Here is a 22306-nt window from a genome sequence, read left to right as displayed (position 1 = left end):
GGCTTCATTCAGATCCTTGCAGTAGGCTGCCTACCTACTCTGAGCACAGAGACAAAGGAGTGTTGTCATGAGCTGCCTTTCTTCTTTTCTGACAAAACACTTTTACTAAAACAATAACCTGTCCCTCCTTTGGAGTGAAGCTGTCCCACTGCAGTACCACACACTCTTGTGTTGGCACACACTGTGGTGTTTGGGTGACTCACCCAAAAGGCCCAGGCAGCCTCCCTGTGTGCTCCTGCTGCCAAATGCTCAGTGCCAGGGGTGGGCACGGGGCAGGGGCAGTGCTGCATTCTGAGCACACAGGCCTCACCTTTGTGTGGCCCCACTGTGGTTCCCCATGCAAACGTCACCACTGCCCTGGTGGCATGGCAGAGCTGGGACAGCCTCGTGGGACATTTTTCCCATGTCAAATTAAAGATTGGCTCTGCACAGCTGCCACCAAGCTGTGACAGCAAGGCTCCTGTGTAGGAGTCAGCCTACACTCACCAGTGTCTGTAACTGAGATTTTTTCCCACTGATGTGGGAAAATGTGGATATAGCACAAATTTCCTGGTGAGGTGAGGAACTGTTACCTTGTAGCAGTGCCTGATGAAGCCTCTGAGCTGCCAGCAGCTGAGGTTTTGCATGAATCATCATTTTGGGGGTGCAGGAAGTTAATAGTTCTGTTATCTCAGTGTGCAGTCAGTGGGATGGTTGGGTACCTTCTTGTCCCCGGTGCTCATGCTGCTGGTGGGAGGAGGCTCATCAGCAGAAAAACCTTGTCACAACCAAAAATGTTCATGTTGAGAGGGCAGAAGGCACAAGTTTGACTATCCCATTTCTTAACCATGGTTCAGAATGGTTGGTTTTTCTTCCCAGCTCTTGGATTTTAGTCATTATAGCACGGTTTGGGTTGGAAGGGACCCTAAAGCTCATCTTGTTCCAACCTCTCCCATGGGCAGGGACACCTTCCCCTAGACCAGGTTGCTCCAAGCCCTGTCCAGAGCTTCATTAGCTTTCTTAGTGATTTTGCTAGTGGGATAAAGAATGTTAAATAAGGATTTTGTGATAGTGCTTCACTGAGTGGTATTTGTATTTCCATCCACAATGTCAGTGTAAAATCTTTCAGGCTGTAACCCTAACCCTCTATTTCCTTCCATATTTCTACAGACTCTGCTTGCTGTTGGAAGATGGGAGAGATAGAAGGAACCTACAGAGTTCTGCAGACTCCAGGCTCTCGTTTGGGTGCCCAGAAGAGCTCAGGAGTGAGCACCTTGGAGCCAGGGCAGAACCTCCTGCCTGCCATGGCCTCATCGCCCGCCAAGGCGCACGAGCGCGACCTCCCCGTCAAAATCAAGATGTTGGACAACACAGTGGAAGTTCTTGACATTGAGGTAAGAGAGATTTAAACCTGACTTCAAGCACACTGAGCCTCTGAGAATTTAAAGCTCACAAGGATGTGCCTCTGTAGAGAGCTGGGGCATTTTGAGCCATGCAGATTCCTGTTGGGATTTACCTGCTTACAAGCAGTGATAGCAGTTGCATGGCTTGTTTTTTAAAATCTTTCAAGTATAACAGATGTTTTGTGTTTTTAACAGACTTTAAATCCAAGCACATACTGTAAGGAGAGTTTTTGTTTGTTGTTTGCTTTGGGGGAGCAGCAACTGTCTCCTGCCAAAATGTTCTTGCTTCCTGAGCTGCATGCAGCTTTGTCAATTTGGCAGCTGGGAGAGCACAAGAGCTTTGCCTTAGTTACTGCTGTATATTAATTATTTTAAGGGTTTGTATCCTCTCCAAGTAAACTTGCTCTTATTTGAAAGTCTTTGATTGCCAGCATGCTTTAGGAGGGATGCACCAAAGCAGTGTCAGTTCAGTGTTTCTGAAAATGTTGATTTAAAAGTATGCTTGGGGAATTCTGCCATGAGACATAGAAGCCATGCACAAATTAGGGAGATTCTGCTTTGAAACTAGTTTTTTTTTCCTTTCAATTCTTGTTACATTTTCAGCATTAACCTCTGAGTTAAATTCTAGTTTGCCTGGGATCTGTTGTTAGAAAACAACTGTGTTGTAGTGAAGATACTCAGCTATCAGATATTCTACATTAGTATCAAACTGTCATCAGTAATTTAGAATTACCACTTGGAGCTTTAATTCATTGCACAGACTCAAAAAAGATTTTTCAAATAGAGTGAAAAAGATGGCTGTGGAACTCTGAAGAAATACTGGATTTGGGGATGTGTTCCACAGATTCTGTCCAGCTGTTCAAGTCTCAGATGTGAAATCTGTTTTTTGTTTTTTAGAGTGAGGCTGTGCCTGCATCCTTCCCATTGAGCACAGAGTGTCTGGTGCTGCAAACCCACCCATCCCTCATGTACCACATAGAACACAAAAGCCTCTTTTTTTCCCTTTATGTTATGTTAGAATATTTTTTTACAAAATCTGCTGACTTTGGTTCTTTTGAAGGATAATTTTATTTATTTTTCCAAGTTGATGTAGATGTGCTTTTGTGTTTTGATTCAAAAAAGAAGAAAACAGCTCCAAGTAACACCCTCAGCTCTGTAATTTTGAAAGTCAGGGCAAGGCCAGGTTTCTGGGCTTTCAGCTGTTGTGCTGTATGTGTTAACCATAATTAGGAGCTGTCTTAGTTTTCTTTACCTGGAAAGCTCTCTCTGATTATGGCACCCACAGAAACACCCAAATTCAGGCACTAGCATAATTAATATTGTGCTGCTTTTCTTTATGAGATCAGTTGGAACTGAAAAACTTAAAAACCTCATGCCTGATGCTGGGAGTGATGAGGAAGAGGGGTCAGCCTTGGGTCAGCCTCAGAGCACTGAGCACAAAAAGGTCCAGAGTCAGCAGCTGTGGCATTACAGTCCAGCTAACACTGCCTCCATGGCCTTTCAGTTTTGGCTAAATAAGGTAGCAAATGATAGAAAACAGGCATGAGGTATTAAACTGTGACCATCTGCCTGATTTCTCTGGTGAGCTGTTGGGATAGCAGGAGCTGCTGACTGCTGTTTGTTGTGGAAAATGGGAATTTTTCACTTATTATTGAGAGCAGGAATTAGGAAAAGGCAGTGACACTGCTGAATAGGTGTGTGTGCTAGCACAGTCATTTTGCAAAAAGCAATTAGAGAAACTGGTGGCCAAGCAGCTGTCCTGGAGGAGTGCAGGGTCACATTGCCAGGCCACTTGCCCATTCTCTTTGCTTTTGTAATTTTTGTCACTAGCTGTGAAAACAAGATGTGATCAGCTGGGGTTTGTGTTTGATTCAGGTCAGCTGTAGTTTGTCAGTGCAGTGGCACTCAGGCCTTTTGTCACTGCCTGCCTGGGGAGATGGGGTGATCCCAAAAGGGGTTTGGGGCTTTTTTAACCAAATGATTTTGGGCAAAAATCATTTTTCTGTCTGTAAGAGCTATGGCAAGTGACTTTTTATTGGGAAAAGTGGTGTGTCAGTGGAAGGACAGACAGACTGAGTGTAGGATCAGCTTCCCTGTGCAGTGTGGTGGGGAACCTGCTGCAGTAACCCTGTTTATTCCTCCCTGCCTAAAATGAGCCACAGGAGCATTTTTAACCATATGGGATGAACAGAGTAGCCACAGCAACAACTTAATCCATGCAGCTTTACCTGTCATCCCTTCCTTTCTCCAAGATGAGTTTAAAACTTGCTTCTCTCCTGGCAGGAGTTGGTGGTTGCCCTTTTTGGTAGCCCACTTGACTTCTTAACTTGCCAAAGAGCAAGGAAAGAGACTGACAGAGTGATGTAATGGATGGAGAGAGAACAAAATGGGAAAGAACAGTTTTTTCTTTGTGTTGTTGGTGTATCTGGAACAGTTTGCTGAAAGTTCCACATAGCTACATTTTACCACCTTTTATGTCCACTGGCTCTGTCCATTTTCTCCATCTGTTTCATAAGGTTTGATTTCTAAGTAGGAATTTTATTGATTACTAAGAGGGAATTATTCTTTAAAGTGTGTTGGGCAGAGACTTCCTCCAATGAATCTTGTTTGAATGTTAGGGGATGGAGAAATACTCAATGTTTTCTGGAGTTTAAAACAACTGAAAATGGGCTATTTATGGGTTTTCCTTTCCCTTCCAAAAGAGAAGAGAGAATGAAACATATCCATTCAAAGCTAGGCTGCAATATTCACTATTTCCACGAGTTGTTTTTTTCCCCTTTTTACAGCCAGCTTGTTTAGTCAGCTCTAATCTGGCATGTGCCATTTCATGGGTTACCTGGCCTCTTCTCTCCAAAATAAGTCCAAAGGGAGGTTTTGCAGACCGTGAGATGAATGATTGGTAAATTCAATTTAGTTCACACTTCAAAGTAATCAGGGTTTTACAGCAGAAGTTCTGCCAGCTTTCCAGATTTTCTGAAGAGATTAAACTTGGAGGCTTTCGATCAGGACAAAAATGTGGCAGACTCTTAAGTAAAAGGGTCTGGGCTGGGTTGAATTCACCAAAATGACATTTAATGGAATTGCTGCCAGCAGATGATGTTTAATATTTGGCCTGTGTGATATGTGTCATTTAGGAAATTCTTTTACATGAAATATTCTCTATGCTATGAGGAAGTGCCCCAGAAAAAGTAGTTTATATTATTATGCTTCAAGTTTACTGAATTGTTTGGGGAGAACTTGGTGCTTCTTCAATGGCATGTACTTCCTCTTCTCCTTCTGCTTGGATGTCAGATGAAATTTGGGAATCAAAAATATTTGTACAATTTATTATAGGATCTGCCTGCTTGACTCTAAGGGAAAACTTCAACTGGATATTTTCTTTTTTCTTTTGTGCTAATCTTTGTTGGGTTGTTTTGAGAACAGAAGTAATTTCTTTTTAATTTTTTTGGTGTGTAATGCAGTAATGAAGTTCTGCATCCCTGCCATGCTGTCTGAGGTGTCCCTCTCCCTCTGACAAGGGTGGACTCCACTGCCATTCTTGAGAACAGACTAATTAGATAAGATTACACTGTAATTTCCCTTTATTTTATTATTAATTAGTGTCCTCTCACTGCTCTTGTCTGCTTTGTTCATTGATGTACCCTGCAAAACTATTAATTACTACAAAACCAAAGTGGCTCATTCTGTACTAAATGAAAATGTGTACTTGATTACTCTGACAGTGATAGTGCCTTTGCTGGGCACTTCCTTGGCTTATTGAAATTTATAAATTGCATTAATAAAAGTGCAAAGCTACTCTCCATCCTCATGTTTAGAATGGAATAGAATAACTCTGATTATTCTGGTTTCTGTGCAGTCTGCAGTTATCTGTGATTGAAAAGGTGCCATGAAAGTGGCTTCCCCTGGGATGCCCATTGTTTTTGAGCAGCCATTGGAGGCCCTGAAATCAGGAGCTGGGCTGGGGCTGCAGGAAGTTTTTGGGATGGCAGAGGAAGCAATCTGACTGCAATATCCTTCCCATGGTTTGGGGAGTGTTTCCCACTCCTGCACATGGCAAATGTTCTCTCAGCAGCAGAATTTTGGTAGCTTTGGTGCCCCAAAAACTTCCATGGGGATGGTGCAGAAATGATGCAGCTTTTAACTGCTGTTATTGAGCAATTTTAAGTGAGAAACATGTGTTAAACACTGAGATAATGCTGTGGGCACTGAAAAGCACTTGCTGTGTGCCATGAGGAGCCCTGGGCACGCTGCTGGTGGCACAGGCAGCCCAGCCCAGCCCTGGCTCTGGCACTTGTGCCCTCCTGCCTGTGCCTTGCTCTCCCTGTGCCTGCTCAGACCTTCCTTGCATGAAGGCTTTCCCTTCTGTGCTGTGAAAGTATCAACAGCTTAAATATGTGAGGAGTCAAGCAAAATCCTTCCCATGGTTTGGGGAGTGTTTCCCACTCCTGCACATGGCAAATGCTGCTCTCAGTACCAGAGTTTTGGTAGTTTTAGTGCCCCAAGAACTTCCATGGGGATGGTGCAGAAATGATGCAGCTTTTACCTGCTGTTATTGAGCAATTTTAAGTGAGAAACATGTGTTAAACACTGAGATAATGCTGTGGGCTCTGAAAAGCACTTGCTGTGTGCCATGAGGAGCCCTGGGCACGCTGCTGATGGCACAGGCAGCCCAGCCCAGCCCTGGCTCTGGCACTTGTGCCCTCCTGCCTGTGCCTTGCTCTCCCTGTGCCTGCTCAGACCTTCCTTGCATGAAGGCTTTCCCCCTCTGTGCTGTGAAAGTATTAACAGCTTAAATATGTGAGGAGTCAAGGAATAGTCTGCTGCTGAATCCTATTAAGTGCTGTGCTGGAGGAATTGAGGTGCTGTTGGTCAGCTCACAGTGTTTTTCTTCCCTAGCCAGGAAGAAATATTCAAAATTCCAGAAAGAATCATAGCCAGATGTTTGTCATTGCTTCAGTTTGAGTCTCCTAAATATGGCAAATAAGCTGCCTTAGGATTTATTTTTATCTGACCTCAGAAGAGAAAGTTAGTAATTCACTCTTTTAAATTTGCAATTATTACAGGCTTTAAAAAGAAGGTAACTAAAGCTTTGCATTTTGTGTGCTGTTTGATTCCACTATATATATTTTTAGGCCTGTTATTTTGTGTTTGGAAGCTGGACTTTTTTGATGCCATGTAGGAATGTGGTATGGGGTGGGGAAAGGTGAAACCACAGCCATTTTATTGACAGACATTTAGAGTGTGTGTTTTGTCCATTCAAGTGTTTTTTTGATTATTTTTTTTTTAAGGAAAAATATTAACTTAAATCATATAAGCCAAAATTATAATTTTACAGTTCTCTTGACCTTAGGTGTCACATTATGTGTAAAGAAATTTGAGTTGTGCTGCAATAAAGAAAAAGCAGTCTGAATATCCCTGTGCAAAAAATTGGCATCTTAAAACGCAGAAACCATTTAGGAAAATGGTGATCAAGTATTATTACAGTCCTTGAAATATTAATTTTTAATAGTTGTGAATTGAATTTATAACAGTTTGTGTGACTAGGCAGGTGTTTGTTTCTGTTTTCATAATCTGCTGATGTAGAATAGTGAAAATCAGCTGAAATCAGTCTTATGCCATTCAACCAAAATGGCTGTAGGAAATGCTGTATTCTACAAAAAAACCAAGAATAAGTCCACTGGAAACCTTTTAAACCTCTTTTGGGTGTGGTGGCTCACAGATGGGTAATTCTGTAAAATACAGGGAGCCTGAAAGGGAAGAAACCCAAAAGCAAACCAAGAATCAGCCCACGAGCAGCCAAAGACAGCTACAGAAGTTCAGTGTGCTGAGAGCAGAGAAATTTTAGGTTTGTGCCTACTGGAGAAGGGGACTTAGAGCTGAGCCAGGATTTTGTGTCATGGTACTCCCAGGGTTCAGAGCACACAGACTTGGGGATGTGCATTTACCTATACAGGTTGCAAATGCACACCTGTGGGTCAGCCCTTTCTCCCTGCAGCCAAATTCCTGTTTGGAAAGGCAGTGCTGCCTACTTGGGTAAGAGACAGACCATATATATGGAATATTTAAAAAGCTGTGCTATGGTGGCAATGCCTGGCATGAGAGGTTTTCTGTTCAAGGCTGGAGTGTTGGATATGGGAGGGGAGTGGGCTCCTCTCTCTGACTGAGCAGTCATTCATTAATAAAAACAAGAATTAGAAAAGGAAAAAAACCCCAAAGCTTTGTAGGAACTCTGTTAGCACTGTCTGACACATCTTCAGCTGAAATAAAGCAGGAGAATGTTGCTGTGCCCTCAGCCCACTTGTCAGGCAGGCAGCCTGAAGCCAGGGGTGTAGGAAACCCCTGCTGGAAATGGGGAAGTTAGAAAAGCTTGGCCTTATCTAATCTGGCTTGTGGGTATTTATTAACCCATCACCACCTCTGCTCAAAGTACAGTGGGGAGTGATGTTAGGACAGCTGGGACCACTTCAGTTTTGCACAAAACAAAAGGGACTGTTGGCCTTTTCTGTAAAAATACCCAATTTGTGTTTGTCTTTTGTCCAAGGAGTCTGTCATAACTGTCTTCTAGATGTTTTAAATTATTTCCTTTGGGCAGATTTCCTCAAAGAAGTGTCAGCCTGGGGTAGCCTAACACCTTGCAGGGGAAGTGCAGTCCCTGCGTGCTGTAACTCATCTCCTAGGAGGGAAGGCTGGGAGAGCTGGGATTGTGCAGCCTGGAGAAGGAAAATCTCTGGGGAGCCCTTACTGAGGTCTTTGAGCACCTGAAGGGGCTCCAGGAGAGCTGGAGAGGGACTTGGGACAAGGTTCTGGAGTGACAGGACACAGGGAATGGCTTCCCACTGTCAGAGGGCAGGGATGGATGGGATATTGGGAGGAATTGTTCCCTGGGAGGGTGGGCAGGCCCTGGGACAGCTGCCCAGAGCAGCTGTGGCTGCCCCTGGATCCCTGGCAGTGCCCAAGGCCAGGCTGGACAGGGCTTGGAGCAACCTGGGACAGTGGGAGGTGTCCCTGCCCATGGTAAAAATTGGAATGAGATGGGTTTAAGGTCCCTTCCAACCTGACCTATTCTGTAATTGTATGAAAGGCCAGATCAAATCTGGTAAATGTGGGCATGGATGATGGTTTTGAGGCAAAAGCATAATTAAAGTTGAAAGACTTGCAATTTTACTGAGGTGGTGTTTTAGGTTTTTTTTTTTTTGTTTGTTTGTTTTTTTTTTATGAACAGAGGAAAACAGAGTATTTTCTATGTTTAAAATGACTTAAAAATATAGAGTTTTATTTATATGCATGTATGCATGTACATGCCTATGAAATGAAGCTGTGCAAGGTCTCAGGAGCAGCAGCACTCTGAGTGTGTGGGGTGGCCAGGCCTGAGGGAATGGCTGTAGGAAGGTTCAAGGGGGAAAAACTGAGATCAGTCTCCTGACTTCTCATTCCTTCTCTTTATTACCTTGTGTGAACAAAGGAGGTGCTCAGACTTTCTGCTATGGACCTGAATTTGGGATCAGCTACCCCAAAGCTGCTCCCCTCTGTGGTACTGTCACTGTTGTCACCTGGATGTTTAATTATTAACAAGCAAGAACTCTGGTGCCAAATCATCCAGCAGTACCTGTGAAACTCTGTCCAAGGATGTGGCCCAAGTTAATTAATGTGCTTCCTTCTTCCCCAGGTACTCTACAGCAGTTTTATTCTGAGTACTCCAGGTATTTCAGCACCATTTCTAAAAACTCAGGACCATTTTTTGTGTCTACATGCTCTCTGCCCAAGTATACATTTCCCAGTCTCATTCATATAATTCCCTCCCTTTTGGGAATGTCTTCCCATGTCAACCAGTTGTTGTTTTCCTACTTTCAGACATCCAGCAAGTCTAGCCACTCTGGAAAAGCTTGTTTGTTGGGTAGAGCTGGTTCAGTGCTTTGACATTGCCTTAAATGATCCTTTAAATGATCATAATTTTAAAGCTAGCCTTAATTAAATGAGCCAGAGGCTTCCATTTCTAGAATAATTTGTCTGGCTGTGGATTCTGCTTTAAAAAACCCTGACAAAACCACATCAAAAGCAACCACTGAAATCCTAGGAGAAAAAAAAAATTGGGAGAGAGTCCTAGAATTTTATTTTTTCTCCTAAACAAAAAAATGCCCAGTATGGAGTGTAATAATGGAACTTTAAATAGCTCCAAGATTTTTATTTGAGTTTGTAGCTTCCATAGTTGAGTAAATGATACTTCAGTGCAGTGTGGATATGCTGTAACACAATAATTCTTTTTTCTGTAACATAATAACTTCTTCTTTTTTATAAAGAAGAACTTTCAAGATGAAAGTGAGCTCTATCTCATTTTGTGATAATGAAGCTGCATCCTGTGCTCTGGAAGCTGTTAAATGCTCTGCAGAATATTCTTGATGTGGTCTTAGTAAAGTCAGTATAGAAGGGTGGATAATATAAATGTATTTAAATTCCCTTTTCTTCACAAAGAGTTAAAAGAAAAATTGAAAGAATTGAAGCTTAAACTTATTGTTAAATGTTCAGATGATCAAAATAAAATAGTATTTAAGCAATTTGGCTGAGCACATGAAAAGAGTGTTTGGCAGAGTTGTTACCTGGTGCTTGTTTTAGTGGGGAATCAGGGAGTATTTTCCTTGGAGTTACTAGTTCCTATCAGAACTGAGAAAACCAATAAAGGACTGCAAAGGAAGGCAGTTGTTTCTTGCTTTTCCAGTCTGCAGATTGAATACTGGGTATGGAGCTGTAAGGTCATCTTGTTTCAGCCATGAAAGCACAAAGTTGATGGCTGGTATTCCTCTAATACCTCCTGGTATTAGATTATTTCCTTCTTTCTAATAAAGATTCTGATGTCCACCCTGCATTCAGAAATGCAGTTTTGTTTACATGTGGCATTAATGATGATTATTAACAGGGACTTTTGAGAGTGTTTTTTCTGTCTCACGCTTCATTTGGACAGAGATCTAACAGATTACAGAAGGGTTGGAGATAAACAGAGCTATCAACTCACCAAAATGTTTGCATATTTCTGATTAAGAAAGGAAATAACAAATCTATGTTTAGCTGCGATTTGTCTATTTTTTTAATTTCTTATAAAGTGAAAAATCACTTTTTCATTAGGAAAACTTTTAAAGTGGCCTGAAGAAAAAAAAACAATAAAAATCCATGCTGAAGTGGCCTTTATTTAAATTTATTTAAACAGGGTGCTCTGTGTTGGCTGCTTGTGAGTGATGATGTCAAACCTAAACTTCTGCCTCTCATGCACATCCACTGTTAACTGGAGGAATTGCTCTCCTGACATGCAGATTTCTGATTTCTGTGACACAAAAATCCAAGGTGTTTGCTGCTGCTTGGGTCCAGTGGCTCTGCACAAGAGTTTCCATTCTATACCTCAGCTTTATTACACTTTTTTTTCCAAACTCTTGACTTTTGGACTGATTTTCCCTTCCAGTTTATCTGCTGCCAAAAGTGGATTTCCTTTTTGGAAAGTTGGAGCAAGGACAGTATGCCAGTTTTGGAAGATGAGAGTACTAGTCCTTATGAAAATATGGGGGTTTTTGGTTTTTAAATTAAAATATGTGGAAACAGAAAGTTAAGATGTCCTGGAAGACAAGTTTGGGAGGTAGAGAGGAAGCCTTGATTTTGAGCTATGATACTGAGCTATGGTCTGCTGAAAATCCTAGGCTGAGTTTGCATTTCTCTCTTCCTAAGTTCAGACATTATGGCAGAGGGGGGATCTGCCATGTAGCAGTGATATTTGAGAAAATAGCAAATAACACTGGGCTTGATTGTCCCCCTCTGCTCTGCTCTGGTGAGATCCCATCAGGAATACATGGATCTGCTGGAGTGAGTCTGGAGAAGGCCATGGGGATGCTCCAAGGGCTGGAGCCCCTCTGCTCTGGAGCCAGGCTGAAGAGAAGGAGCCTGGACAAGAGAAAGCTCTAGGAGGACCTCAAGGTCCTAAAGGGGCTCCAGGAGAGCTGGAGAGGGACTGGGGACAAAACATGGAGTGACAGGACACAGGGAATGGCTTCCCACTGCCAGAGGGCAGGGATGGATGGCATATTGGGAAGGAATTGTTCCCTGTGAGGGTGATGAGGCCCTGGCACAGGGTGTCCAGAGAAGCTGTGGCTGCCCCTGGACCCCTGGAAGTGCCCAAGGCCAGGTTGGACAGGGCTTGGAGAACTTGGGACAGAAGAAAATAGAACGTTCCTGCTCTCAGATATTTTAATTTGCATTGTATTGAATTATTCTAATTCTATCACTAATTTGGCTTTGAAATGAAGAAGGGTAGATTTAGATTAAATGTTGAGAAGAAATTCTTCCCTGTGAGAGAGGTGAGGCCCTGGCACAGGTGCCCAGAGCAGCTGTGGCTGCCCCTGGATCCCTGGCAGTGCCCAAGGCCGGGCTGGACAGGGCTTGGAGCACCTGGGACAGTGGGAGGTGTCCCTGCCCATGGCAGGGGTGGCACTGGATGAGTTTTTTTAAGGTCTCTTTCTACCCAAACCATCCTGTGATTATATTGTTCTATAAAACAAAAATAACTGCTGTTACTACTAAAAAAAAAAATATTTTATTCCTCTGTCCTAAGCACTCCTAACATTAAATATATTTATTCTTTTGATAAGGTAAAAAATAGAGATATTTCCTTGAGGCAAGAACCTTCAGCTGGGAATGGTTGTTCCTGTTTGATGCTGTCTTAGCACTGGGAGGGGTTTGGGGTTTGGTTTGGGGTTTCTCTTGCCACACAGAGCTCTCTGTGCCATGGCTGGCTGTCAGGGTACCTGCTGGCACTTGTGCAGCTTTGAGGGAGCTTTTAAAGTTTGATTTCACTATAGAAATCAATTTGAAATAAATCTATTCTACTTATCAGTCTTTTAATGGTGACTCATTAAAATTATCCACAGTACAGTTAGAGCAGGGTCACCAAGGAAAGCTGTTGTTAGCTGCCTATTTAGGTTTTTTGACCCATTTTTTCTTCTTTTTAATGTGAAATATAATATTTTAAAATTAATTTGTTTTAAAATATTTTTATGTGAAATATAATATTTTTGCCCCATTTTTTCTTCTTTTCTTGTGTGGAATACAGCAATATCAGTAGTCATTGTCTTGGCAGAAAATAAAGAGTAATTGAGAGGTTTGGAATGGAAAGTATGCTATGTTGTGAATTTGTATTGAAAGCAGGACCTTTATGAAATGCAGTCATGCAGCTACTTGCCCTGCTGTCAGAATTACAGTAATTAAGAAATTACTTCAAATATTTTGCTTTGTGCTGCTTTTATGCAAATGAAACAATGACATGGAGCTGCCCACTGTGTTACTTTCATTTCTGTTTGAAAGGATGGTTATAAATGCAATAAACAACTTGAGGAACCAAATACTCCTAGGAGGAGTTTTCCCAAAGAATTTGAGGCAAAATAATAAAAGACTGTGTTCTGTCTCAAGCTTTTGAACCTCATTTTTATTTTAAAATAAAATTAATACTGTTCTTTCAAAATGTGATATTTATCCTTTGAAGGATGCAAAATGATACTGAGCTTAAACTGAGGTTTTTCTTAGCTTTTCATTGAAAATGACACCCAAAATTACAGTTGGTAACCCAAGCAAAATTATTTTACACTTTTAACATTTGGATGGCACCTTTATAATTTAATTGGTTGCCAAGTGCTTCCAGCTCCAACCATCTAAATTTCTTCATCTCCAGTTTCTCTTGAAGGAGCATGGACTTGACAGTGGAAGGGGAGAAGTGCCAGGGATCTGTGCCATAAAACTTATTTTTTTGGGAGAGATGAAGGCAGCTAGATTGTCTTCAGGCACAGAACTTGATGGAGCCAGAAGATGTGGCTCAGTGGGAAAGGAAGAAAGCTGTGTATTAAAATCCAGTTGGGATCATTTTAATGCCTGTGTGGAACTATCCCTGCACACAGATCCCTTGATAGTGCAGCACAGTTTGGCTGTAAAACTTGTCTGATTGTCAGCAGGCATCTTTCAGGAGTGAATCCAACTGTGTCAGCTCTAACAAAAGGTGGTTGCTGGAACCAGAATTGGTTTTTTGTTTCATGAATGAGAAATCAGAGACCTGGGTCACAGGACATGTCCTGTTCAGAGGCTTCTAAAGGTTTGTACCATGGAAAGGCAAAGTGCACGTCCCATTTTCTGCACATGAGCTCGGTCAGGGTGTTGCTGCCTCAAAAGTGTTCCCTTCTGTGGGGCCTGGGAGAAGGAGGTGCACAATAGACCTTAAAAAACAAGGGTCCTGCTAGATTTGAGGATATTTGCTTCTGTTACTATTTTAAGATTCATGCACAAATCCATTGAGGAGCAGCTGAGGGAGCTGGGGGTGCTCAGCCTGGAGAAAAGGAGACTCAGAGGTGCCCTCACCAGTCTCCCTGAAAGGTGCCTGTGCTCAGCTGGGGCTGGGCTCTCTCCAGCAGCACTGACACAAACAGAGCACACAGCCTCCAGCTGCACCAAGGGAAATTGAGGTTGGATATTAGGAAAGAGTTTTTTACAGAAAGGTGATAAAGTTCTGGAATGGCTGCCCAGGAAGGTGGTGGAGTCCCCATCCCTGGGTGTGTTTAACCAAGCCTGGATGTGGCCCTGGGTGCCAGGGTTGAGTTGAGCTGTTGGGGTTGGGTTGGACTCCATGGTCTTTAAGGTCTCTTCCACCCTATTCACTCTGTGAATAGCAAGAGATGTGTTTCAGTTAAAAATTAAAAAACTTGATTGCCAAAATTCATTTCTCCAGGCATAAATGTCTCCTGTGGCAGAGTCTGTAACCTGCATGGGAAGTGTTCAGGAGGCATGACAGAAATAATGTAATTTACTGGAGATGTGGTTTATCATTACCTGTATCACCCTAATTTCGTTGTCACCATTTAAAAACAAAAACCCATACCCACAGAGTCTTCTGGAAGCACAGATTTTGGCTAAAAAAGTGCAGCTGTATTATTCTTCCCAAGAAAATGCCATCATAAAACCTGTTCAGAAAAAGAGATGAGTACTCATATTCACGTACCATGTCAGCACTCATCCTGGCATCTCTGTACATCTGCAGTCACTGAGAATTGCATCGTTTCTCCTGACTTGCAGTTTTATTTAGGGGTTTCAGCATTAGTGGCCTGAGCCAGTGTGATACCAAGAAACTTTTTGAATTATTTGTGTTTGCACCAGATGAATTCACCTGACTGAAGCTGTGGCTGCTCTTACAGGTACCATGGCTGGTGAAAGCCTGAGTGAGAGGTACAAGCCCATCTTGTGTCCTGTTTCTGCTTTTCTCTGAGGTTCCAGGGTTGCATTCAGTCAGCTTTGCTCACACCACTGCAGATACCAAAGCTATTTCAGATTTGCAGCACTGCAGGACTGTCAGACTTTCTCTATGAAATTTTAGGTTTTTTTAATATAGAGGCATTTGCACAGTTCTAAAAGCATTGACAGTTTATATCTTTTTCCTGTAAGAGGTGATTACTTTTGAATTTTTTTATTCACCTCAATCATATGAAACTTTTTCCCCAATGTTTCCCTTGTTTTTTATCTTTTAAGCCTAAAATAACACATTCTTGCCCTCAGATATTTTAATTTGCATTGTATTAAATTATTCTAATTCTATCACTAATTTGGCTTTAAAATGAAGAAGGGTAGATTGAGATGAAATGTTGAGAAGAAATTCTTCCATGTGAAATTCTTTCCTGGTGTGAGAGTAGTGAAGTCCTAGCACAGGGTGCCCAGAGAAGCTGTGTCTGCCCTGGATCCCTGGAAGTGTTTCAGGCCAGGCTGGACAGGGCTTGGAGCCACCTGGACAGTGGAAGGTGTCCCTGCCCATGGCAGGGGTTGGAACTGGATGAGTTTTAAGGTCCTTTCCTACCCAAACCATCCTGTGACTCTGTGATAATTTATTATAATGCCTAATACTTTTAAAGCAGATACTATTGTGGGTGTGTAGAGTCATGACAGAACTCTGTGCCTGCTTTGATGGGAAAATCATAGAGTCTTCCATCACTGGACTTTTCCAAATGAACCAAACCACAGTGGCATCAAGGCTGTCAGTGCATTGTGCTGGATAACCCAGTCATCCATCCAGAATGGTGCCACACCCTGTCCCACAGCTGGGGCACTGCTTTGTGGCCCAAGGTGGAGCTTGGTGGCCATGCAGGGTTTAGTGTGTTCCTGGGATGGGCTGGGACAGCCTTTTGGGGTGGCCATGCAAGGTTTTGTGTGTTGCTGGGATGGGCTGGGACAGCCTTTTGGATTCTTTGCTGGGTGATGCAGATGGGCTGATGTGTGGGTTTAGCAGTGCTGGTTTTCTCTGGTGCCTGCTGCAGTGAGAGGTGCAGAGCAAACTGAGTGACTGAACCAGCAGCCCCAAGTGTGGATGTGCTGTGGAATTCTCCTGCTCTCTCCTGTAGCTGCTTTCTGCTGCTGCTTGTGGCTTTGCCCCTAACTGGGCTCTCAGAAGGGGTTTGTGAGTGAGTTCCTTGAGGGAGATTGGTTGACAGGGTTCCCCAGGCAGTGTGGTGTGAGAGGAGGTTTGGTTGGGTTCCTGCTGTCCGCAGGCATTCCCAGCCTGGGGGTGTCCCTGGGGCTCCTGCTGTGGGGAGGAGTGAGTGAGGGTCTGTGTGCAGCAGGGTTTGGCAGCTCCTGCTCCAGCCACAGCCCTCAGCTACACAAACAAACGTGTGGGTTTACTGAGGGAGCTGCAAATAGCCCACAGCTGCTCTGCTCAGCTCTCTGCTGACCCTGCTGGCAGCAGGAGGCTGAGGGTAGGTGACCTCCAGTGGCCCCTGTCAACTTCAGTTCCTCTGCTTTTGTGAAGGATTTTTGTGTGGAGTCTTGTATATGAGATGTTTGTGTGTTACAGTGACAAGAACAATGTGAATAATCTTTGTAGTAATAGTAGCTTCTTCGAGCCAGGTCTCATTATCTCTTGGAGGTCTAGTACTCACCCAAGATAGCTCAGCTCCCTTTGGAGGCTTAAAATCAGCACGATGGCTTCTATTGCAGTGTGGAAATAAAAAGGTTTAATAAAAGGTAAAATAACAAACAGAGAAAAATCGAGCCAGGTGCAAGAGGTCCTCCTGCCCCTGGTAAAACACCTTACAAAAGGGATTAGTTTCTTTGTTCTCTTCTTTTTCTAGTAAATTGTCTAGGCAGGACTTTTTGGCTTCTGTCCAATTGGCTATCCTTAAATTGGAGCCAAAGTCCTCAAGGTCTTATGAGCTGGCTTTTTTACCAAATTGAGGAGAAAAACTTCTGGGCTTCTTTCATTTTTGAGGGCACAAAGCATAGTTTTATCACTCCATCAACAAAAGGCACATTTCTATACTTTGTGATATTTTTCTTCAGTTTATAAAGATGCCATTTGTTTTTGCTTATTCAATAATAAGAATAGATAAACAAGAATAAACTTATTCTTATTTATTCTTATTAATCTCACTGTAACTTTTTTATTATTATTTCTTTAGTCAAAATGTTATGGCCAGACGTTATTGACAGAAGTTTACAAGCATCTGAATTTGATTGAATCAGACTACTTTGGAATTGAGTTCCAGAATATCCAGTCATATTGGGTGAGTACAGTTCCCTGACAAATCTGGGATTATAAAAAGGTTGGGTGAATGCAATTCCTTGAGTGACAAAAATGTCTCAGTCTGCTGCAGTTTCCTGTAGTCTCCTGTGGGATTATCTCTTGGATTCTTGTAAATCTGTTTTACTCAGCAGAATGACAAGAGCTATTGAAGAAGAAGGGAGAAGAATCAGATCCTGCTTCTTGTTAAGTCTCAGAAATTGTATAAAGTTAAATAGCTGCTGATGTTCCCACTTGCAGGGACAGAAATAAAATCCTCCTTTCCTCTGAAAGGAGAAACATGAACTCAAAGTGTACTCTGCAGAGCACTTATAAAATCAAATTATGGTGTGTAATTTTGGTAGTGTTCATATATATCTTCAGTTAATTCAGTCTTCAATTAATTTTCCTGAAGAGCCATTACAAACCTCTTTCTAATCAACAAAAACCTCAGCAGGCACAAAGGCCTGCAAGCTTTTTAAATCATTGATCTAGATCAATGCTGACACCTTTAAGCCTCCTAGTCACTTATCCTGAACCTTGCAAAGAGGACAGTGTGACTTCTAAACTAGAAAATGTTCCCCAAACTTTCCTTTAATTTTGATTTGTTTTGGTTTTTTTCAACTTTTTTCTTAATTACGTTTTTTTGGTTTTAGGACTCACATGCAGAGAATATGATGAGAATATAGGGAGTGCTAAAGGCATTATCCATGCTGCTCTTGAGCTGAGGGAATACAATAAAGCTTGTTTAGTTTCTGTTGCTTGTGCACGGTGTGCAAACTGTTCTGCAGCTAATGATGTTCTTAAAATCCTCAGCTGTCTCACAAACAGGGCAGTAAGCACCAAACATAATTGTGTTGTAACAATTTTCTCTTTGGAAGTGTGGGGAAAATAAAAGGTTGAGCTTCCAGAATATTTTGCATTGCTTTTGTGGATTCTCCTTTTACTAGAACAAAAGTCTTTCTTGTCAAATGTGCTTGTCAAAAGTGAAAAATGGTGGGAAGTTAATATTGAGTAAAAAGCCTTAAGTAGGTAGGGAAGAGTGACAGAAATAGCACAGAAGGGAAAAACCATTGGAGCTTTACATGTTCTGCAGACTTTCTGTAATTCTGCAGCCTGGCTCCTGTCAGACTGTGGGTTTTGGCATGACTCCTGCCCTCTTGGCACTGGGGCTCTGCTTTTGCTGACCTGGCTCTTCTTCTGTCCAGATGAGCTTTAAGCACAGATCAGTGGCTTTTGTATTGATGCATGAGAAATGTCAATTCAAATAGAGAAATACACTTTTTGTAAAGCAAAGAATTACTGCATTGAGGAAGAAATGCTACTCATAAATTACTGCTTAATTTTAATTTCCTTTTGATGTTTTCATATTATATTAAATAAGAATGTAATTTTTTCTCTTCAATTTCAGATTTGGCTGGAACCTATGAAACCTGTTATTAAACAAGTACGGAGTAAGTAGTTTTAAAAAAGGAAGTTTTCCTTAATTTACATCTTCTTTATGTGGGTTGCTTTCACAATTACTACTTGATTTACTGGTTATGCTTCCTTGTAAAACACACATGGCAGGGGTGAGAGTGGTTCCTGCTGGGGCATGCTAACCTGACATTTTAATAGGCACTGTGTGGTGGGTGGAATGGAAACTTCCTGAGGGTAGGGTTCTTTCTCTGATAAATATCTGGGTAGGTTGGCTCAGCTGCTGCTGTATTGAAGTGAAATATAACACTTGCTGTGTTAGCTTTTGGAAGTTGTTGTGTTGTCATACCGTGGGAAGAAAAAGGAACATTTTGGCTCATTCCCATGGCAGCTCTTTCCACATGCTCAGGAGCAGCTGCCCTGGAGGAGCAGAGGTGGGGATGTCCCACCTGGGTGGGGGCTGCAGTGTCAGAGCCTCTGCCTTGGCTCTGAAATATGGCCTTTATACCACCTAAAAGGTGTTAATGTGACAGGCACTTTAAAGGCCCAAAACAGCTGAAGAATTCAGGTTGCTGCTTGGTTCTTCAGATGTTGTTGAAAGATTAGATCCAGCTTTTTGTTTTTTCTCTGTAGAACACAGTTAAGCAATTTGTTTGTTTTGTGGTTCCGATTGTAGAGGCTTTGTGGAGGAACAAGGTCAGGAGGGTGTGGTGGATTCCTACTCCTTTGCAAATCTTGATTGAAATATGTTGAAAATGAGTACTGGGAAGTAGCTTTTAGCTACTCTTCTGTCTAAAATTGGTTGCCAGAAAATATGAAATCATCAATTCTAGCTCATTTTCTAACTTTAAGGTCATGATTTTTGACTTTTGTCAACATTGTTTTTTAAGCAGAAGAACCAAGTCATCTACAAAATAGGGCTCCCTAGGGAGAATACAGAATATTTTCACTCTATTTTCCCTGCCAAAAAGATGTTGGGAGTGCTGTCTTTTTATATGCTCCTGGCTAGAAGGAATTATGTCCCAGTCAAAAGATCTGATGGATCACAGGTCTGCAGTGCTACTTGGTTATTCCTTCTGTATCCTCTCCTATACCAAATAAATTGTGAAAACTTGACCTTAGACCACAGACAGCGTTCCCTGATGATACAAATATTGTTCTAAAATGGTCTAAAATCATGGGGATGTACTAAGATTTATGGCTGCTTTACAGTCTGCCACCCATATTGTGGTGTCAGTGAAACTGAAAGATTTATTTAATTTTTTTTGTTAATATTATTCTGTAAGAGATACCAGTCAGTTGTCTGGCAAATGTTCATGTTCTGAAATCAATTTTAAATTGACTAATTGACTGAAATGAATTTTCTATGTATTGGGGATTTTGTTTGCTTGTTTTTTTTTTTTTTTTCTGTAGAATGTAATGATTTTGAATTTAAACTTCGAACTTTTAGTCCAGCTGCAGGGGAACACAGATGTTATGGGCTTTAAGGTGATTTTGCTCAAAGTGGTTGGTCAATGTTGCTGGTGATTGCTGCAGATAGACACTTCTGAGTCTTTGACATCCTCTCCAAAAAGTGAAATTCTTGGTTTACTCCCAGTTAGTTTTGGCTTTGTGACATCCGTTGAACCTTATCTTGTGTGATAAGGTTTGGAGTTTTTAAGTTAATTTCAAATGAATGCAGTCAGTTTTAGTAGTGCATCTCTCCAGATGGAAGGAGTTTGGATCCAAATTTTGAGCCTCCTACCAGACACACAGTATCAGGTTGACATTTGGGTACCTTCTCTGAGGTGCTGCTACCTTATAGAATACAGAATTCTATTCACCATTCCTGCCTGGGTAATTTTTTCTCACATCCTTTTTGTTTCTTTCTCTTACTCAGATTTGGCTTCTTAAAATAAATTCTGAATATTAAGACTGGGCAAATGTTTCTTTTCCTAATTTGAGTGGAACTTATTCATAGAGGAAAGGCAAGAGTGGCTAAACAGAAAGAGGAGGGTTGTGCTGCAGAAGCAAATATGCAGTATTATGTTTTTAATTTTTTATATTTATTATCATTTGGTGTAAATGATGCTTGAAACACTTCCAAAATTGCTCCCACATTAATACTTCCCCTTGATTGGCATCAGGAATGTGCAAGACTCTTCTTAACCTTGTGAAGGTCTTCCAGAGGCTCACAGTATTTTCAGAAATTTGATGTAAAGTTTTGCTCTTTTAACTGGGATCATTAAAACTATTTATTTCCCTCACTTGGTCTGTGTCTAGAACTGTAGAATCCTTAGTCTCTGCCAAATGTGGGCTTTCTGTGTCATTATAGGGTGTTATTTCCAGCTTCCTTTCATTTCTAGATACTACACTGTAATTAGGATGTGGATTTTAGTGGCTTTTTTGTGTTTTTTTGTTGTTGTCGTTGACCAAAGCTTTGGTAATTCTGGAATTGGAGGCTGGGAGCTGCTCTTGTCACAGCTGTGATAGTCTGAGTTCTCCCAGCTACTTGTCAAAAAGCAAAGTTTGTTATTCTCTCATTAGCAAACAAGAGGATGAGTGAAGGAATGTTTGACCTGTGGGAATCAGATATTCCAGACAGAAAAAATCAGTGTACTTTAGGACTAATGTGGTTAAACTGGACTTTGTTAAGCTTTGAGAGATCCTGGTGCTTAAAATAAATTAAAAAGCAGGCTGCTTGTGCTCCAACAAGTTTGATTTATTTTTAATTTGGGTAAGTTTGCTTTGAAACAGCAGCAGCACAGGGAGTCCCTGGGGGCACTGCCTGGCTCTGGTGCACATCAGGTGGATGCTCAGCACAGCCTGCCCAGTGCTCTGCCTGCCTCTGCAATACTTGGCCTCATTTGCTTTCAGGCAGGAAAAACAATGGGAAAACAGTGGTGCCCAGTCCTGGCATGGTGAGGGATTGTTGTACTCTGTAGTAATTCCTTCAGAAATCCAGGTGAAACAGGGATTTGTGAGTTGTGATGCTGGAACTGATAATTCAGAGCATTATGGACTGTTCCAAATAATGACCAAGGGTTCTCTTGAATTTTGAAAATTAAATTAGTTTTCTGGAAATGGGAGGAAATGTGTATTACCAGACAAGCTGGGAGCAGGCTGCAAATACCTTTTATCTGCATGGGGAGCCAGCCAGCTCTGCTGGCATCAGTGCTGATGGTGAGGTGGGTGTTGGCAGCCTGTGGGATGTGTCTTCCCTTCTGGAACCTTCTGCCTGGGTCACCTCTGAGGGTCTTTGATGCAGCCAAGCAGCTGCTTTGGGGTGTTACAGATTTCACACTGCATGAAACTGTTTTTCCAGTTTCAGCTGCAGACTCACCTTGTCAGTGGTATCCAATTCCTCTGGAAAACAGCTGCTTTATCTCACTTGACATGAACAATCAACAGCAGAGCCTGCTGTGGTTAGCTGGGATTTGAAACTGGCCAGAATTTCTCTGTGTTGTTTCTCTGCCTGTTGGCAAACAGAATATGCATGTGTTTATGAGGATCTCAGGGTGTTTTTGTGAAATGACCAACTTTTCTTCCAGGACCAAAGACTACAATGCTTCGTCTGGCTGTGAAATTTTTCCCTCCTGACCCTGGTCAGCTGCAAGAGGAATATACCAGGTAAAGTGTTTTTAGAACTACTGGACATGATTTAAAGTGTTTTTAGAACTATTGGACATATTAATTCATGGATCTGAATTAATAGAGTAGGAAGGCAGCACAGCTAGTTCCAAGCAAAACTGAGGTGGAAGATGAGTAAAACATCACTTACAGTGAATGTTGCAGTTCCAGCAGACATGTGTTGGCAGATGAATGTTACCAGAAAAAATATTTTTCAAAACAGAAAACAGCACAGGTTAGGGCTTTCCAGCATCCCGTGCAAGGGAGTCAGAGTATACAGAAAATACTAATACTTATAAACAGTGTCTATAAAAATAAATTAAAATAATCAGTACATGTT

The 22306-nt window shown here is 41.9% G+C and overlaps 1 protein-coding gene across 2 annotated transcripts in view; it reads left to right on the top strand.

Annotated features, from left to right (window-relative positions):
- FARP2 (FERM, ARH/RhoGEF and pleckstrin domain protein 2) overlaps positions 1–22306 on the top strand; it is a 76733-nt gene that overhangs the window by 3648 nt on the left and 50779 nt on the right. For both annotated transcript variants that reach the window (XM_059479588.1, XM_059479589.1), the window contains exons 2-5: positions 1150–1373; positions 16841–16945; positions 18353–18395; positions 21888–21966. In XM_059479588.1, the coding sequence (XP_059335571.1) occupies positions 1170–1373; positions 16841–16945; positions 18353–18395; positions 21888–21966 (431 nt within the window). In that variant the 5' untranslated portion in view covers positions 1150–1169. The remainder of the gene's footprint in view (positions 1–1149; positions 1374–16840; positions 16946–18352; positions 18396–21887; positions 21967–22306) is intronic.

The sequence above is a fragment of the Ammospiza nelsoni genome, chromosome 10 (assembly GCF_027579445.1).
Source record: "Ammospiza nelsoni isolate bAmmNel1 chromosome 10, bAmmNel1.pri, whole genome shotgun sequence".
NCBI classification, from domain to species: Eukaryota; Metazoa; Chordata; class Aves; order Passeriformes; family Passerellidae; genus Ammospiza; species Ammospiza nelsoni.
This window is presented reverse-complemented; position numbering and strand designations above follow the sequence as displayed.